The sequence below is a fragment of the Oreochromis aureus genome, linkage group 11, assembly GCF_013358895.1.
Source record: "Oreochromis aureus strain Israel breed Guangdong linkage group 11, ZZ_aureus, whole genome shotgun sequence".
Classification (NCBI taxonomy): Eukaryota; Metazoa; Chordata; class Actinopteri; order Cichliformes; family Cichlidae; genus Oreochromis; species Oreochromis aureus.
In genome coordinates, this window is record NC_052952.1 from 17249663 (window position 1) to 17264256 (window position 14594).

General features: G+C 41.2%; 1 protein-coding gene across 2 annotated transcripts in view; it reads left to right on the forward strand.

Annotated features, from left to right (window-relative positions):
- kmt2bb (lysine (K)-specific methyltransferase 2Bb) overlaps window positions 1–14569 on the forward strand; it is a 30613-nt gene extending 16044 nt beyond the window's left edge. For both annotated transcript variants that reach the window (XM_039619188.1, XM_039619189.1), the window contains exons 21-36: window positions 414–628; window positions 716–819; window positions 930–1067; window positions 1212–1370; window positions 1506–1623; window positions 1730–1808; window positions 1915–2075; window positions 2171–2329; window positions 2431–5464; window positions 6230–6330; window positions 6497–6631; window positions 6735–6987; window positions 7504–7611; window positions 7849–7932; window positions 11674–11803; window positions 11923–14569. In XM_039619188.1, the coding sequence (XP_039475122.1) occupies window positions 414–628; window positions 716–819; window positions 930–1067; window positions 1212–1370; window positions 1506–1623; window positions 1730–1808; window positions 1915–2075; window positions 2171–2329; window positions 2431–5464; window positions 6230–6330; window positions 6497–6631; window positions 6735–6987; window positions 7504–7611; window positions 7849–7932; window positions 11674–11803; window positions 11923–12198 (5254 nt within the window). In that variant the 3' untranslated portion in view covers window positions 12199–14569. The remainder of the gene's footprint in view (window positions 1–413; window positions 629–715; window positions 820–929; window positions 1068–1211; window positions 1371–1505; window positions 1624–1729; window positions 1809–1914; window positions 2076–2170; window positions 2330–2430; window positions 5465–6229; window positions 6331–6496; window positions 6632–6734; window positions 6988–7503; window positions 7612–7848; window positions 7933–11673; window positions 11804–11922) is intronic.
- The last annotated feature ends 25 nt before the right edge of the window (window positions 14570–14594 follow it).

Here is a 14594-nt window from a genome sequence, read left to right on the forward strand (position 1 = left end):
GGGGATCGAACTGGCAACCTTCCAGTTACAAGATGAGCTTCCCAAGCCCCACTACACTTTTACATATATGTCCAACACTGTGAGATGTCTGGTGCTCATTTAATAACTGGCTGGAAATCACAGGTCTACTTACTTTTGTTTCAATGACAATAGGTTTTCTAACTTGTGTGGCAATCATCGCCAGAGTATTTGTTTTAGTTTCTAATTTTGAGCCTTTATTATTAGTTTAAACCTGCAGTTATTGAGATACAATACAATAAATAGAACTGTAAATATTTCAAGTGTTTAAATTTTTTATCAAGTAGGTAAATTTAAGTGGGTTTTATCACTTCTGATGTGTGCTGTATAATGAAAAGGGAAAGCACCATTCTGTTTTTGTGCTGCTTCAATTTTTGAACTTCTGAACTCTTCAGGGGGATGTTGTCCCAGGCTGTTCATCCTCCTACGACAGAGCATGTTTATGCTCAGTGGCAGGAGAGAGAGGATCTTTCATCTAGAACTCCACTGGGACTCCTGCAGGAAGACGATGGGCAAAGCTTGGATATAAAGGAAGAAGAGGCTCTTTCTCCAATGTCTAGGGAATCATCAAGCCTGAACCACTTTAAAAGCAGCAGACTCAAATTCAAAGGTGACATATTTGGTTCATGAGAACATGTTCTTTATTTTCTCTGTTTTTTCTCTTCCTCTAAATATTTACTTTTGTGTGTTTTCTTAGGAAAAAGAGGTCGGCTTTCAAAAGCTGATCTAGACACTGGATGGTCTAAAGATGATGAGAGACAGTGCTCTTTGTGTCAAAAATATGGAGACCTCAAATCAAATGTAAGTAATTCCCTAAACATTAAAATTGAGTGGTTCACAGAAGAATGCAAACCCAATTCACTTATTTTTGTAAACTATTTCATGTTGGATTGTTTTGTTTCCTTTCTCAGGAAGCAGGCAGGTTACTGTATTTGGGCCAGAATGAATGGGCTCATGTCAACTGCTGCCTGTGGTCTGCAGAAGTTTTTGAAGAGGACAATGGCTCTCTGCTGCATGTACACAGCGCTGTCACCAGGGGGCGCTTGATGGTTAGTTGTTATCACCCTGATAAACTGAAAATTGCTTAAAATCTGAAGAGTTGAACCAGATCAGTCTTTGTCTTTTTATTGTAATTACGTTAACCCAAACTTTATTCTTCACTCTTCACTGTCATTAACCCCAATCCTCTTCAGCGATGTGAACGTTGCAATCAGTCGGGTGCCACTGTGGGCTGCTGTCTGACATCTTGTCAAAGCAACTACCACTTCATGTGCGCCCGCTCCCGTCAGTGTGTCTTCCAGGATGATAAAAAGGTCTACTGCTACAAACACCGACATCTCATCAGTGGCAGGGTAAATTCTCCTCTCCCATCTTGCCTCTTTCACGATTTAAACAAGTTTGAAGTACCCTTTTTTGTTTTTGTTTTTTTTAAAGAATATTTTTATGAATTTAAACCCTAGTCTTAGTTACGTACTTTTGTTTTACAGATGATAACGGGTCAGGAATTTGAAGTAAACCGCAGAGTGTATGTTGATTTTGAGGGGATCAGTCTCCGCAGAAAGTTCTTGACTGGGTTGGAGCCAGACCTTATCAACGTGATGATCGGTAAGCTGTTTTGTTTTAGTTGATTGCTTGTTTGAGCCCTTAAAGGTGTTCATTAGAATCGGCTTTTGTTAAACTCAAAATCGGTCTCCACATTGTTACGGCACAGGTTCCCTGCAGATTGAAAATCTAGGCGTGCTGACAGAACTTTCAGCGAACAAAGGAAAATTGTTTCCTGTTGGTTTTCAGTGAGTTGGATTTTCTGCTTTTAACATTAATTATACTTGATAACACTTGAATATATAAAGAAATTATATTTGCAACATTGAATGAATTTCCCCCTTCCTTAATAAGGTGTTCTCGGTGGTATTGGAGTACGGTTAACCCATTGCGGCGGTGCAAATACACATGTACAGTCCGAGAGGTCCGACCAATTGTCCCAGAGAAGCCAGTTGAGGAGATGCCGAACCAGGGAGATAATCACACCATTGCTCACAGCCCCCGTCCAATACCTGGTGTGTGGTTTGTTTGTTTTGTTTTGTTTTTTTTAAACTAGGATGCCCTAATAAGTGATTCGGTGTATTCATAAATCATTTCTATCACTCTTCAGTATCCAAAGCTCAAGACACTGTTATATCAGAGTGCCACCCCACAATGGAGGAAAACTCTATTCCAAGTATCCACCCAAAGTCAGATCATGGTGCAAGGCCAAAAATTCCCCAACCCAGGAGACCAGCTGGAGGAATGTCAAGACCTCTGCCTTCCCCAGGTATGATAGAAATTGTAACCTGTTCTTGTTTAGAAACATAATAAATGAACCATCACAGAATGTAAATATAACTCTGCTGATTAATTCTGTTTTCCTTTTAGGAGTAGCCCAGCCCCACCACATCCTGACCATTAGTGATCTAGAAGAGACTCGAAGAGTTCGTCGCCACAGCCCACACTCACAGACAACAGGTCTGCGCAGTCACATGTCCCCCCCTCCTCTGGGTCCTGTAACTGGACCAGTCACTCTCCGCACTGGAAAAAGTTCCCTCCCTACTTCCCCCTTGTTCCCACTTGGTGCTACAGACAGCCTAATAAATTCTCCGCCATCCCGCCCTGTTGGAGGTAGAGGTTCTTCCTCAGTACGATCCTCGGGGAATACAGCCCACTGTAACTCGTCATTCTTTCCCCAGTCTCCCTGGCAGGAAGGTGCTGGAAATTTTCCCTCTCAAAGTCTACCCTTCTCTTCACCTGTACAACATTTACCCAGAAGTCGAATGTCGTTTGACCTAAGCCAGTCGGACTCAGTCGAGGTGCCACACAACTTCTTAGCTTCACCAGAGCCAGAGGATGTCTCTCCAGCAAATGGTACGTCACCCCAGGAGGATTTGGACCAACAGAAAGATGAAGAAGAGTTTCCCTACAGTTCATTTCACAAGGACCCCAGCTTGAGTCTGGGCCAAGAGATGCGGACAGAACTTGAAATTGAAGAAACACTCTTGAATGAGGGTGTGGCAATGAATTGTGGGGGGCAAATAGTGGTGGATGGTGATGATCAAGAGGAATTTTGGGGACCAGCCCAAGAAGTACAGAAGAAGAAGACCCTTGTTGCCAGTTTGCCACGGTCTGCAGCCTCAGCCAGGGATGACCTGGGCAACACATCCTCAGATGAAGATATGGAGCACTATTTTGACTTCTCTCGCACAATAGTCAGCTGCCCGGGATCAAAAGATCACTCCAAGTCTCCATCCTCGCCTTCCCCTCGACCTATGGCTCAACTGGATGGGGTAGATGATGGTACAGAGAGTGATGCAAGTATAGCAACCAGTGATGATGCTCAAAAAGTTAACAGTCAAACCCAGCTACAAGCCAAAAAACTAAATGATAAAAATCTTCCTGACTTTGAAATCGCTACCAGCACACAACCTCCAAAAGCATCATCAGATGATAAGCAAACGGATTCTTCTCCAGTCACGATTTCAGAAGCCAAGAAAGATTCCCCTGAAGGTCCAAGCCAAAATGCACCTAAATCTTTTGATACCAATCAAAGTTCCGAAACCCCTTTAGTAAACCAAGACTCCATACTTTCTTCTCCAGTTGATAACATTCTGCCTAACTTAACTACAAATGTGCCTGAAATCCCATATTCAGAGGGGTTATTGACAGGTTCCAGTTCAGGGTTGTCCTCTGAGGCACCTCTTCTTCTTGAGAGATGTGACACTAGCCCACAGTTCACCGAAATGCTTCCTGTGCTGCAAGACACACCACTTGAGACCCCTGAACCTTGTAAAGCCCTGAACTCATCACCTGACTGCAGCAGCTTTGTATCACCAGCTGAGGGGGCTAGTGTATTGATGAACGACTTGACACCTACTGCAGTAGAGGCCCCAGTAGCAGGTTCTGCTGATAACAGTCAGTGCTCTCTGTTGGGTCTTCTTCAGCCTTCCCCTTTAATGTCAACAGATGTACCAAACCCGTCCCAAGGACTTGTAGACCCTCTCCAGATGTATTCTTTGCCTACTTTCAGTCAACCTCCCTTAACAAGCATTACATTGCAACCAGTGACTGCTGTACAAGAGTCAACAACTTTACCGTCCCTGGAACCTGCTAAACTGACAACTCTTAGTCCCGTTGGAGATATGACACAGACACTACTAAATGTCATGCCTCAGAATGATCCAGGCCTATCAGCTACTGTTTCTCTACCGGTGTATGCCACACAAACACAGCCACTAGGCTCTACAGCTGTCAGCATTGTTTCCTCCTCTGCAGCAATATCGCCTCTGTCTGGACTGTCAACACACTGTTCAGCTGCTCCCACACAGGTACAAACCAACTCAGCTCCGATGATCCTAAATGGTTACAGTTCTTCTGTCCAGAAGGAAGCTACAGCTGGCCATACAATCTCCATCAATTTCGCTACACCCAGGCCAACTATCGAACCTCAGCAACCAGTGGTACCCCAGGCATTACCAGGTCATGCCATTCTTACTGTGAAGGAGGTGGGAGGTCCAAATGTAGACCCTACACCACATGTACTACTGGTGAACCGCCTTGGGCAGATCTTTGTGAAAAACCCTGAAAGCAACACTTTCCAGCTGCCTACTCCCAACTCCCCATCCTACAACTGTGTCACTCAGATTGCTAGCCTTTTGCAGAGCAACGCACTGTCAGCCACACTGGCTGCAGCTGGTAATATGACTCCTACACCATCTGTGGCCAATGTGACCACAGTACCTCCTCCACTAGTCACACCTGCAGTTCAGAATCCATCTGCTGTCACACAGCTGCTCACACATAAAAACAGTGACACAATGGTAACGGCCAATGTGAAGAAATCAAGAAAAACTTCAAAAACACCAAAAGATGAAACTGCTCCAGATTCAAGAAAACCAAAGAAGAAGAAGGATTCCAGCGGGTCAAAGAAATCTAAGTCCTCCAAGGCCTCGGGGCAGCCTGCTGTGCCATCCGAGAATCCTCCCATGAGTCCTGCTGAAAGTGCCCAAGCAATTATTAATCAAGCAATGGCGAGTAACTACACCCCCAAGTGGAGTGGGCTTCGAACAATGAGCCCTTCCTCACTGGTTTTGCCACCCGGCCTGTTAATTGAACCAGATCCTCCAGAGTCGCCCCGCTCTCCATCACCACAACCTAAACCAGTTCCCCCACCCCGCCCTCGCACCCATGTCCGCATGAAAAGAGTGTCTTCACTTTCAGACCGCATTGTCACAAAGAAATCTAAGGTTGACTTCCTGCAACCGGAGCCAGTCATCGAGGATGAGGAGCGTCGCAAACCAGCTTTTCCAAGCATCTCCAGCAGGGCCTCAGGAGTCCGAATCAAGACCCCCACAGTGAAAGGAGTACTGAACCTGGACGAGTTAAAAGAGGAGCATCTAAGTGATTCTGATAGCTCAGGGTAAGTTTTTACCTATCTGAAGTCATTTTTTTAGCTGCTCTGCTGGTTATTGTGTCAGTGATCATTTAGGCTGACGAAAGAAAGAAAAATTCACGTAGTCAAGCAATTGCGGTGGTATTTTGCTATGTTTCCAACTCAACCAACCATGCCTTTCAATTCTTAAATACAGTCCACTTCAAAGAAGTCGGGACGCTGTGTAAAATGTAAATAAAGCATTGCAGTGACTTTTAAATTATTTCAGTCCATTGCTTAACTGAAAAAAGTACAAAGGAGTCATGAAATGTTCATTGTTTTACATAGGCTCATTTTGAATTTTTTGCCACCAGCATGTTTGAAATATCTGGGACAGCAGTGAGTTTATCACTGTGCCGCGTCACCTGTTCTTTGAACTAGACGCTGTAAGCGTTTGGAAACTGAGACCACATTGCTGTAGTTTTGAAAGTGAAATGTTTTCACAATCTTGCTTGATATCGTATTTCAGCAGCCCAAAGACAAAACCTACAAATCCTGTATACATTATGCAGTTTTTATTCAGCTTTAAAGGGTGCCTTCGTAGATGTGCAATTTACCCATGCAGTTAGTACTAATGAGGGCTTGTACTACCTCAAATTATGGCTTTCATGGAGTTTGTGGATAAAAAGTCTGATGATTGTTCTTCTCTTTTATAGGAAAACAGTGATTTTGCGTCAGAAAGCCTGAGAAACAAATATTTACATATATGAAGTCATTTTTTAAAACAAAATAATTTCCACTTGTTTTTCCCAGATCAGAGCCTTGGAGTTTCATGTCTGTGAGTGAACAAGGCAAACAGCAGGCCTGGGAACCAGTGGGACACAGCACACTGACTGACTGGAAGAAATATTCTGGTATTCTTGAGTTAAAACTGTATAATTTCACGAGTTTAAAAATACCAGCCACATTTAATATATTACTGATTAATAAATGGTACCTTTTCGCTTCAGCGTCCTTTAAATGTGTTGAATTGTTCAAGAACAATGTGAAAAACGAGCTGTACGGATTGTGTGTTGTTAGGCGCTGCTTCTGCCTCAGATGACGAACCACCTCCATCTGATGATGAGGGATGTCCAACGAATAGAGACCAGCCACACTTACGATTCGAGATAACCAGCGACGACGGCTTCAGTGTAGAGGCAGACACCATTGAAGGTAAGGCCAATGTTACATTTAAAAAAATTAGCATGGAAATTTTCTCGCTCTTTATGCTCAGTGCGTTGAGCTAATCCCATCTAATTGTCAACTCTTTCTTCAGTGGCTTGGAAAGCGGTCACAGATGGAGTGCAGGAGGCTCGAGCGATTGCAAGGTTGAGGCCACTGACGTTTCAGTGGCTCAGCGGTCCACGTATGCTGGGTCTGGTCCATGACGCAGTGGTGTTCTTGCTGGAGCAGCTTGAAGGAGCTCACCGTTGCCAGCGCCATAGTTTCCGTTTCTTCAAACAGTTCAGCCAGGAGGATGATCTACCCGTCAACCCCAGTGGCTGTGCCCGTTCGGAGCTTTACCTTAGGTATGTTTGCCCTTTAGCTTTTTTAGCGTTAGTACCTGCTTGTGACTTGAGGCAGTACAACTCGGCTTGACTCATTTTCCATTACAATTGAGCAGCACCAATGTGCGTGGGGTTGTTATAGCAACAGGCCCGGCCCTCCTGTGGCGTCGTTTGTATGCAACACGAAGGCTACAACAAAGATGGACGTCATGGCGATATAATTCCTGCTCCCCGGCGTGTGGTTTTTCATTAGACCACCATGGTGTTGTTTCTGTGCCATTTCCCTCATCACCGGGTTTCAAAAATGGCAGTTTTGATTTTTGGAAGAAAAATCCAAACTCAGGGTACCAGTACTATCAATTAGGTGACAGCTCCAGGTACTGTCACCTCATGTAAAGCCTTAAAAACTGTTTCGAGCTGTGCCAAGCCACCCAGAGTAGGTACTAATGGAAAAGGGCTGTTGGATTCCTCCTGGAGAGAGTGAGTCAGTTCTAGAAGAGCAATATCTTTCTAACAGCATTTCATTTGCTCTAACAGGAAGTCTACGTTTGACATGTTCAACTTCCTGGCTTCTCAGCACAGACAGCTTCCTGACATTGGGCCTTACGATGATGAGGAAGACGAGGTTCTTTTGAAGTCCACAAGGTCAGGCTTTAGTTTATGTTTCCTGGATTGTAATGCCATTTTAGGACTTTCAAACCGCTTTTCTCTGAAATATGTTTTGCAACTTGATATTGAAACTGCACACCACTTTTTTTTTTTCAAAACTAAAATATACTTTTGCATAAATGTATTGACTATTGACATTTGTATTTTTTTTAGTATGTTGCAAAACAGTAGTGTTGAAGTTTTGGGTCAATTAATTTCTGCTCCCTTTATCAGACGAGCCACCAGTTTGGAGTTGCCCATGGCCATGCGCTTTAGACATCTGAAAAAGACATCCAAGGAGGCAGTAGGAGTGTACAGGTGAGTTTCATTGGCAATCCATCATTGCTACATAAAATGCATTGCTATATGATGCTTAAAATACTCAGTTGACAACATCATAGTTTTAAATCTGTCAAACAAAATTCACAGCCCTAGCTGCAAAAGCCACAAATATCTAAAAAAAAAAAATGAATTTGTTTCACTTCTTAATCTTAATGGCAGCATGGCATTCAACTTCCTGTTGCATGTGATGAACTCAGAAATCTAATTGTGTCATCTTCTGTTTCTTTAAAACCAACACAGGATATGACTTGTCTCTCTTTGGAATCTTATCATTTTCACACTTCGGTTTGATTCCAAAAAATTTCCTATTGATAAGATTAACAGAGAAAACCAAACAGTCCCTGTCACGAGCAGCGTGAGCAGGAGGATTCAAAACTAAAAAAAGCATCCTTCAGTGATCTTCAATGAAAATTCAGCATTGAAGTCCAGTTTGCTTTATTTTGTTCCAGTATGGATGACTCTTTGAAAATTTTCTGTTCTGTTTACCTGTCTAATTTTAATATGTATGAATATTTTTTACAGTGTAGTATAGAATTGTGTCTGTGATCATGTTAATGGAAAAGCAAGTTGGAGAAAATACTTTAGCCTTTAGCTCTACCAGAGGTTTCTGTATGTTAAAAAGGAATTTTTCTTTTCCCCTGTCACCAAGTGGGGTTTCCTCTCTATTACTGTAGGGTCTTTTCCTTACAATATAAAGCTCTTACCATCCTGTGGTGATGAGAACCATGTGACTTAAATGGCATTAGCTTTCATAAAACAAGGGTGATATATGGATAGTCCTGTAAATGCAGTTGCAGGTAACAGCTCTTTGGCAGGTCAAATGTGTCGTTATTGCTATCCAGACAACAGAATCACACCAAAACATTATTTCACACACATGGACCATATTAGCATACATGCACAACAATTCTTTGTGCTTTTTTTAACATTTGTTCAAACATCTGTTTCTAGTCAATCCTAATGAGGCTGAAGAAAAAGCAGCCCTTGGCAAAAGAAACAGTGCCTTGGCCAGACATTTTGGAGACAGCCTGTTCAACAACAGCTTTAAAAAAAGAAAAAATACAAAAACATTCAGCTTTCCTTTAACTCATTGTTTATAATTTGGCCGCATTTAACACTTTTTGAAAGTACTTCTGCAAGACATTGACTGCGCTGTGACCAGTGTTGGGCAAGCTACTTTGAAAAAGTAATTCAATTATAGTTACTAGTTACTTCTTCAAAAAAGTAACTGAGTTAGTAACTGAGTTACAATATTCTAAAAGTAATTAATTACTTGGAAAAGTAACTATTGCGTTACTTTAAAAAAAACAAAGAACGTTTAACCCCCTGGGGTCCAGGGTATAATTGGCCATTTTTTTACTACTCTTGATTTTCCCTCCACATTTTACCTTTAAAAACTATTTGCTTTGCCTTGTTTGGTATCATTCTTTTTAGCACAACCTCACGTGCCTGAATTTACAGTTATGTTCTCATTTTGTCATACTGTATAACCCGAATTGATCTAAAATCAGACAAAAACCATAAAATCAGAGTAGAAAAAGTTATATTTTTACTGTAACAACCACAAACATGTTTAATGAATCATATTTCATAACTTCAAATGCAAATATTAATTGTCAATTTTAAAATCCTATGCACAAGTTTTGCAAACAACAAATTTATTTGCATCCATTTACCTTGATTTTTTAAATAACCATTTCAAACTATTTACAGAACAATCAGCTGTTCTTCAATAAGATGCCACACAAATTATTTGTGCCACTCCAAAAAAATATTTTGTGTCCACTACAAAGGAGAACATCACAGCCTGATACCTGCAGGTCTGACAGCAGCAGGTGTATCACTCCTGTTTTCTACCTGGAGACAGCAGTCGCCTCATTGTTCTAACACACAACACAAAACTATCCACAACACTACACACTAACTACACAAGACAACACATTAACTACACACTCCAAACACGCTAAACGTCACAAATCTCACATCTCAAAACCCGCTCTCTCTCTTTTTCTGCTCTCTCTCTCCCTCTCTCTCTCTCCGTCACTCCTAAAACTTACCCTGTTTTTTATTTTTTATTTTTTGCTCGTAAGCAGAGTGCTTGCTAGCGCTAACGTGGTGAAACTATTGAGGAAAAAACGCCGCGTATATCTTGTTTATCACGACTCTGGTTTTACGTGGCCTATCGACACAATTTAAAAACTGGTATATATCACCTTGTTGCTTTGTCTTTAAGTGGTCACGTGATTGACTTACCACGACTACTTTATTCTTCCTCAGTCAAACAGCAGCACTCGACTGTTTTGTCCCCTGAGTTCCAGGTGTTGTGCTAGACAGTGATCGTGATTGCCGTCCGCGGGAGCGCGCAGCTGCTTAAAGCTGTAGCGTCCAGATTACTTACAGCTACTTCCATGCAACTGATACAAGATGCGGTAAGCTGAACACAGCTTCAACCGTCTGTTTGTTGAAAAATAGTAACGGACCGCGTTTCCTTGTTAGTAACTGTAACGCCGTTGTAACGATAGGAATAGTAATTAGTTAGATTACTCGTTACTGAAAAAAGTAACGCCGTTAGTAACGCCGTTACTTGTAACGCCGTTATTCCCATCACTGGCTGTGACCTCACTAAATTTCTAAGAAAGAAGGTCTTGTTAAACAGAAAACTTTTTTTTCACTGCACAGTACTGCTTTGTCACTCTGTAATGTCACTGCTAGCCAGAAAGCACAAAAGGAGAAGTGGTGGGGGTGGGGGCAATACTGAGAAGTGTCAAAATCTAGTGACAAAGAGCATGTAGTGTCACTGCTTTGAGGGAGAGGGAGGTCGTATGTTACATTCTATTTGGCTATGGCTCAGGAATATTACCAGCTACAGCTAGTGTGGCTGACAGTGCATTGCTCTGCAAAAGGCTAGCAGTCTGAGTGTTGCAATCACAGTTGTAGGATGGTGGAGCTCAGACCAGCTGATCAAAAGTGTTAACATGAAAAAGATGTTTGAACATCTGTTAGCAAACACAGAATTGTTGTGCATGAACATCACTGAAGGAGTTTTGAATCCTCCTGCTCACGCGGCTCATGACAGGGAATGTTTTGGTTTTCTCTGTTAATTTTATCAATGGGAAATTTTTTGGAATCAAACCGAAGTGTGGAAATCATAAAAGATTCCAAAGAGAGACAAGTCATATCCCGTGTTGGTTTTAAAGAGACACACAATGAAGCAATTAGATGTCTGAGTTCATCACATGCAACAGGAACTTGCCTTCAGTGCATTCATTGGAATTTGAATTTGTGTGAATATTAGATAGAAAGTAGACAAAGCATAGAGAAAAGTGCTTGTAAGAATGTGTGTGAATTGGTGAATGAAGCATATAATGCGCTTTGAGTGCTTAAGTAGAATAGGAAAAGCTATATAAGAGCTCGTCCATTTACCATTTATATTAAAATAAGACAAAAAACCCCCCCAAAAAAACAATAATACGAAAAAGATCAAAGTGGCTGATTTTGGGTATATATTTTGGGTATAGCCCTAGCTCCTGTGTTTACCATGTTAGTGCTTGTGTGCCAACATTCATGCAAAGGTAAAAGATTGTAAACTAAAAAAGTGGACAAATTAACGTTTGGCCTGTATCAGCAATATAATATACAAATGTGTTATTGTATAGATTTTTAAATATCTTCCTATTGCTTTAGAATCAGTTTTCATCTTGATAACACTTCCTGTAGGTCTGCTATCCACGGCCGTGGTCTTTTCTGCAAGAGGAACATTGAAGCAGGAGAGATGGTTATCGAATATGCGGGCATCGTCATTCGCTCCGTGCTCACTGACAAAAGGGAGAAGTACTATGATGGGAAGGTTTGTGCGTCTTCATCATTGTCATTCTAGTTTTGGTCAGGTATTTCATAGCAACTGACGGCTCATGCTGAAAGAGTTCATGAAAAACACCAACCAGGTTTCATTTCTGCTCCCTGCAGGGTATCGGTTGTTACATGTTCCGCATCGATGACTTCGACGTGGTGGATGCGACTATGCATGGCAACGCGGCGAGGTTTATCAACCACTCGTGTGAACCTAACTGCTACTCTCGAGTGATCAACGTGGAAGGTCGGAAGCACATCGTCATCTTCGCTCTTAGAAAAATCTACAGGGGGGAGGAGCTCACCTACGACTACAAGTTCCCCATCGAAGACGCCAGCAACAAACTCAACTGTAACTGTGGGGCCCGGAGATGTCGTCGTTTCCTTAACTGAGAAATCTCTTGGATACAAAAAGGGGGATGATCCTGTTTACTAGTAAGCCTTAAATTGTGGTGACACTGGATTGGGGCTTGAGGAAGCTGCGGTCAGTCTGCCCAGCAGGGGGATTAAGCCACTATGAGACTAGCCAGAAACATGGCTAGTGAGAAGTGAGGACATTTTTTGTTTTTTGGGTTTGTTTGTTTTTTGTTATTTTGTTTTTGTTTCTTTTGGGGGGGTCAAGCGGAAGAGGATGAGAACCAGCACAAAAAACAAACTTTGCAGAGTTTCTTGCCTCGCAGTGTACTAAAAGGTATGACTCCCAGAATAATGTAATTGCAGCTGTAAGTAAATCAGAGGAAGTGATTTTGGGTGTTCATGACAGCCAGAGATTTCAAAAATGTGGGGAGTTTTTGGATTTGAGCAGATAACCTCAGATCAAGCCTTATCTGTCACATTACATTACAGCTCCATCCCTGTAGTTGTGAAGTCAGTTCTCAAGCCATACATCACCCAGACCTTTATTTGTACGATTCAGTACTTCTTATGTTAATTCTTTTTCTTTTTTCGTTCTTTTTTGTGAATAACAGAAAAACAAAACAAAAACATGGTGCTAAGCTTTTTAAAAGCTTTGTCTTTAGTTGGACTCAGATGTCTTGCGAATCAGGAATTGTTTAGCTCTTTCTTTACCCTCCTGAGATCTTAAATTTATGCACTCTTATCAGTCCTGTTGTTATCTGTAAAATCTCACATTCAAAACCTGCTATTCGTCACCCACTTTCTTCCTGTTTGGAGTGTAAAATTAGTGTCTGGTTTCAGAGCAGAAAAACAGTGTCATACAGATGTCCTCTTGGTGTTTTTTTTTTCTTTCTTTCTTTGGTTGTTTTTTTTTCATGTAAAGTGTATGTAGCAAAACACTACCCAAGCCAAAATTGAAGATTTCCTTCCTTTTTCTTTCTTTTTAAAAAAAAAATATATATATATTTTAATACTCTCATGGCAGATGCTCATCGATACCTATTGCAATAAGACTTTGCTGCCCTGCAGTTGCACATAAGTACCCATCAAACATCCAAATTATCTTCATCTTCGTGAAATCTTCTGCAGTTTCTCTTAATCAGGGAGGGCACTGGTGTAAGGCATTGCTACTGAGCATGTACATTGAGCTCCTGCACCGTGATGGTTGAGAAGATGGTGCAGGTGCGAGACTTTTCTAGGTATTGCTGCCTTTAAAATAATGATTGTTGTAAGTGGATGTTCAGTGGTGTCATTGGTGAGGCTAATTGAATTCACTCACTGTTCAAATTGGTAGTTATATTTATTCATGTTTTGATTTCTATTTTAAATGGTTAAAGGTTGTGCTTTGTACAAATTGGTGGCGGTCTAGTGAACCCCCCCCTCCTTCCCCTTTCCCATATGTATGCTTTGTTTACACATCATGTCTTTTGTTTCACTAACTTACTTGAATTTTTTTTCTCTCTTTGGGGCAGTTGTGGTGTGAGATTAAGCCTTTATGACAGATTGTTCTAAAGCAGGTATTTTTAAAGAATCTTTATTTTATTTTTAATTTTATTTTTTTTATGTAGATTACTGATGGTCTTAGAATCAGCCACAGGAGTAAAGTGAGCACTGTTTGCCTACTCAAGCCCATAATTATGTTTTCCAAAATTATGTCATGTTCTGTCTTTTATCACCCACCCACCACTCCCCCCACCTTGCATGTCCAATCACTGGGATGGAGCCCAGATTAACTTGTGTCAATCACCTAGCTGATAACAAGAGCAGAGTCACTCCCAACTCCTTGCAAGGATTCTACCTCAGCTGTTTAGACAGATGTTTGGGAATACTGATGCAAAAAGAGAGGATGATGATTTAAAAAATAGCTTGGTTTTAATATCCAGGTGTGTGTGTGTGTGTGTGTGTGTGTGTGTGTGTGTGTGTGTGTGTGTGTGTGTGTGTGTGTGTGTGTGTGTGTGTGTGTGTGTGTGTGTGTGTGTGTGTGTATATTTGGAAATGTTTGTCATTTGTATGTATGTATGTGCGTGTGTGTGTGTGTGTGCGTGCCATGAAGGATGCAAGGCACTAGTCAAAACCTGAAGTTATCATGACCATCTCGCCCAGAATCTGTTAAGAAAGCTGTATGTTCTATATACACATATATATAAATATACATATAAATATATATATAGTAGGGTTATTTTAAAGTAAGTGTAAAAGACATCAAAATGAGAAAATATGTGCTCTTTAAATTTACGTCTTTGTTACCATGTACAAATAAACCCTGAGTTTGTAAATATTTGTATACATATTTCTAAACCTGTTTAATTTTTCTATGCACTTTTTTTATTTATAATGTTATTTGCTTAATAAAGATGTTAAGATGTTTGATGAAATGACTGTTTTTATTTGTA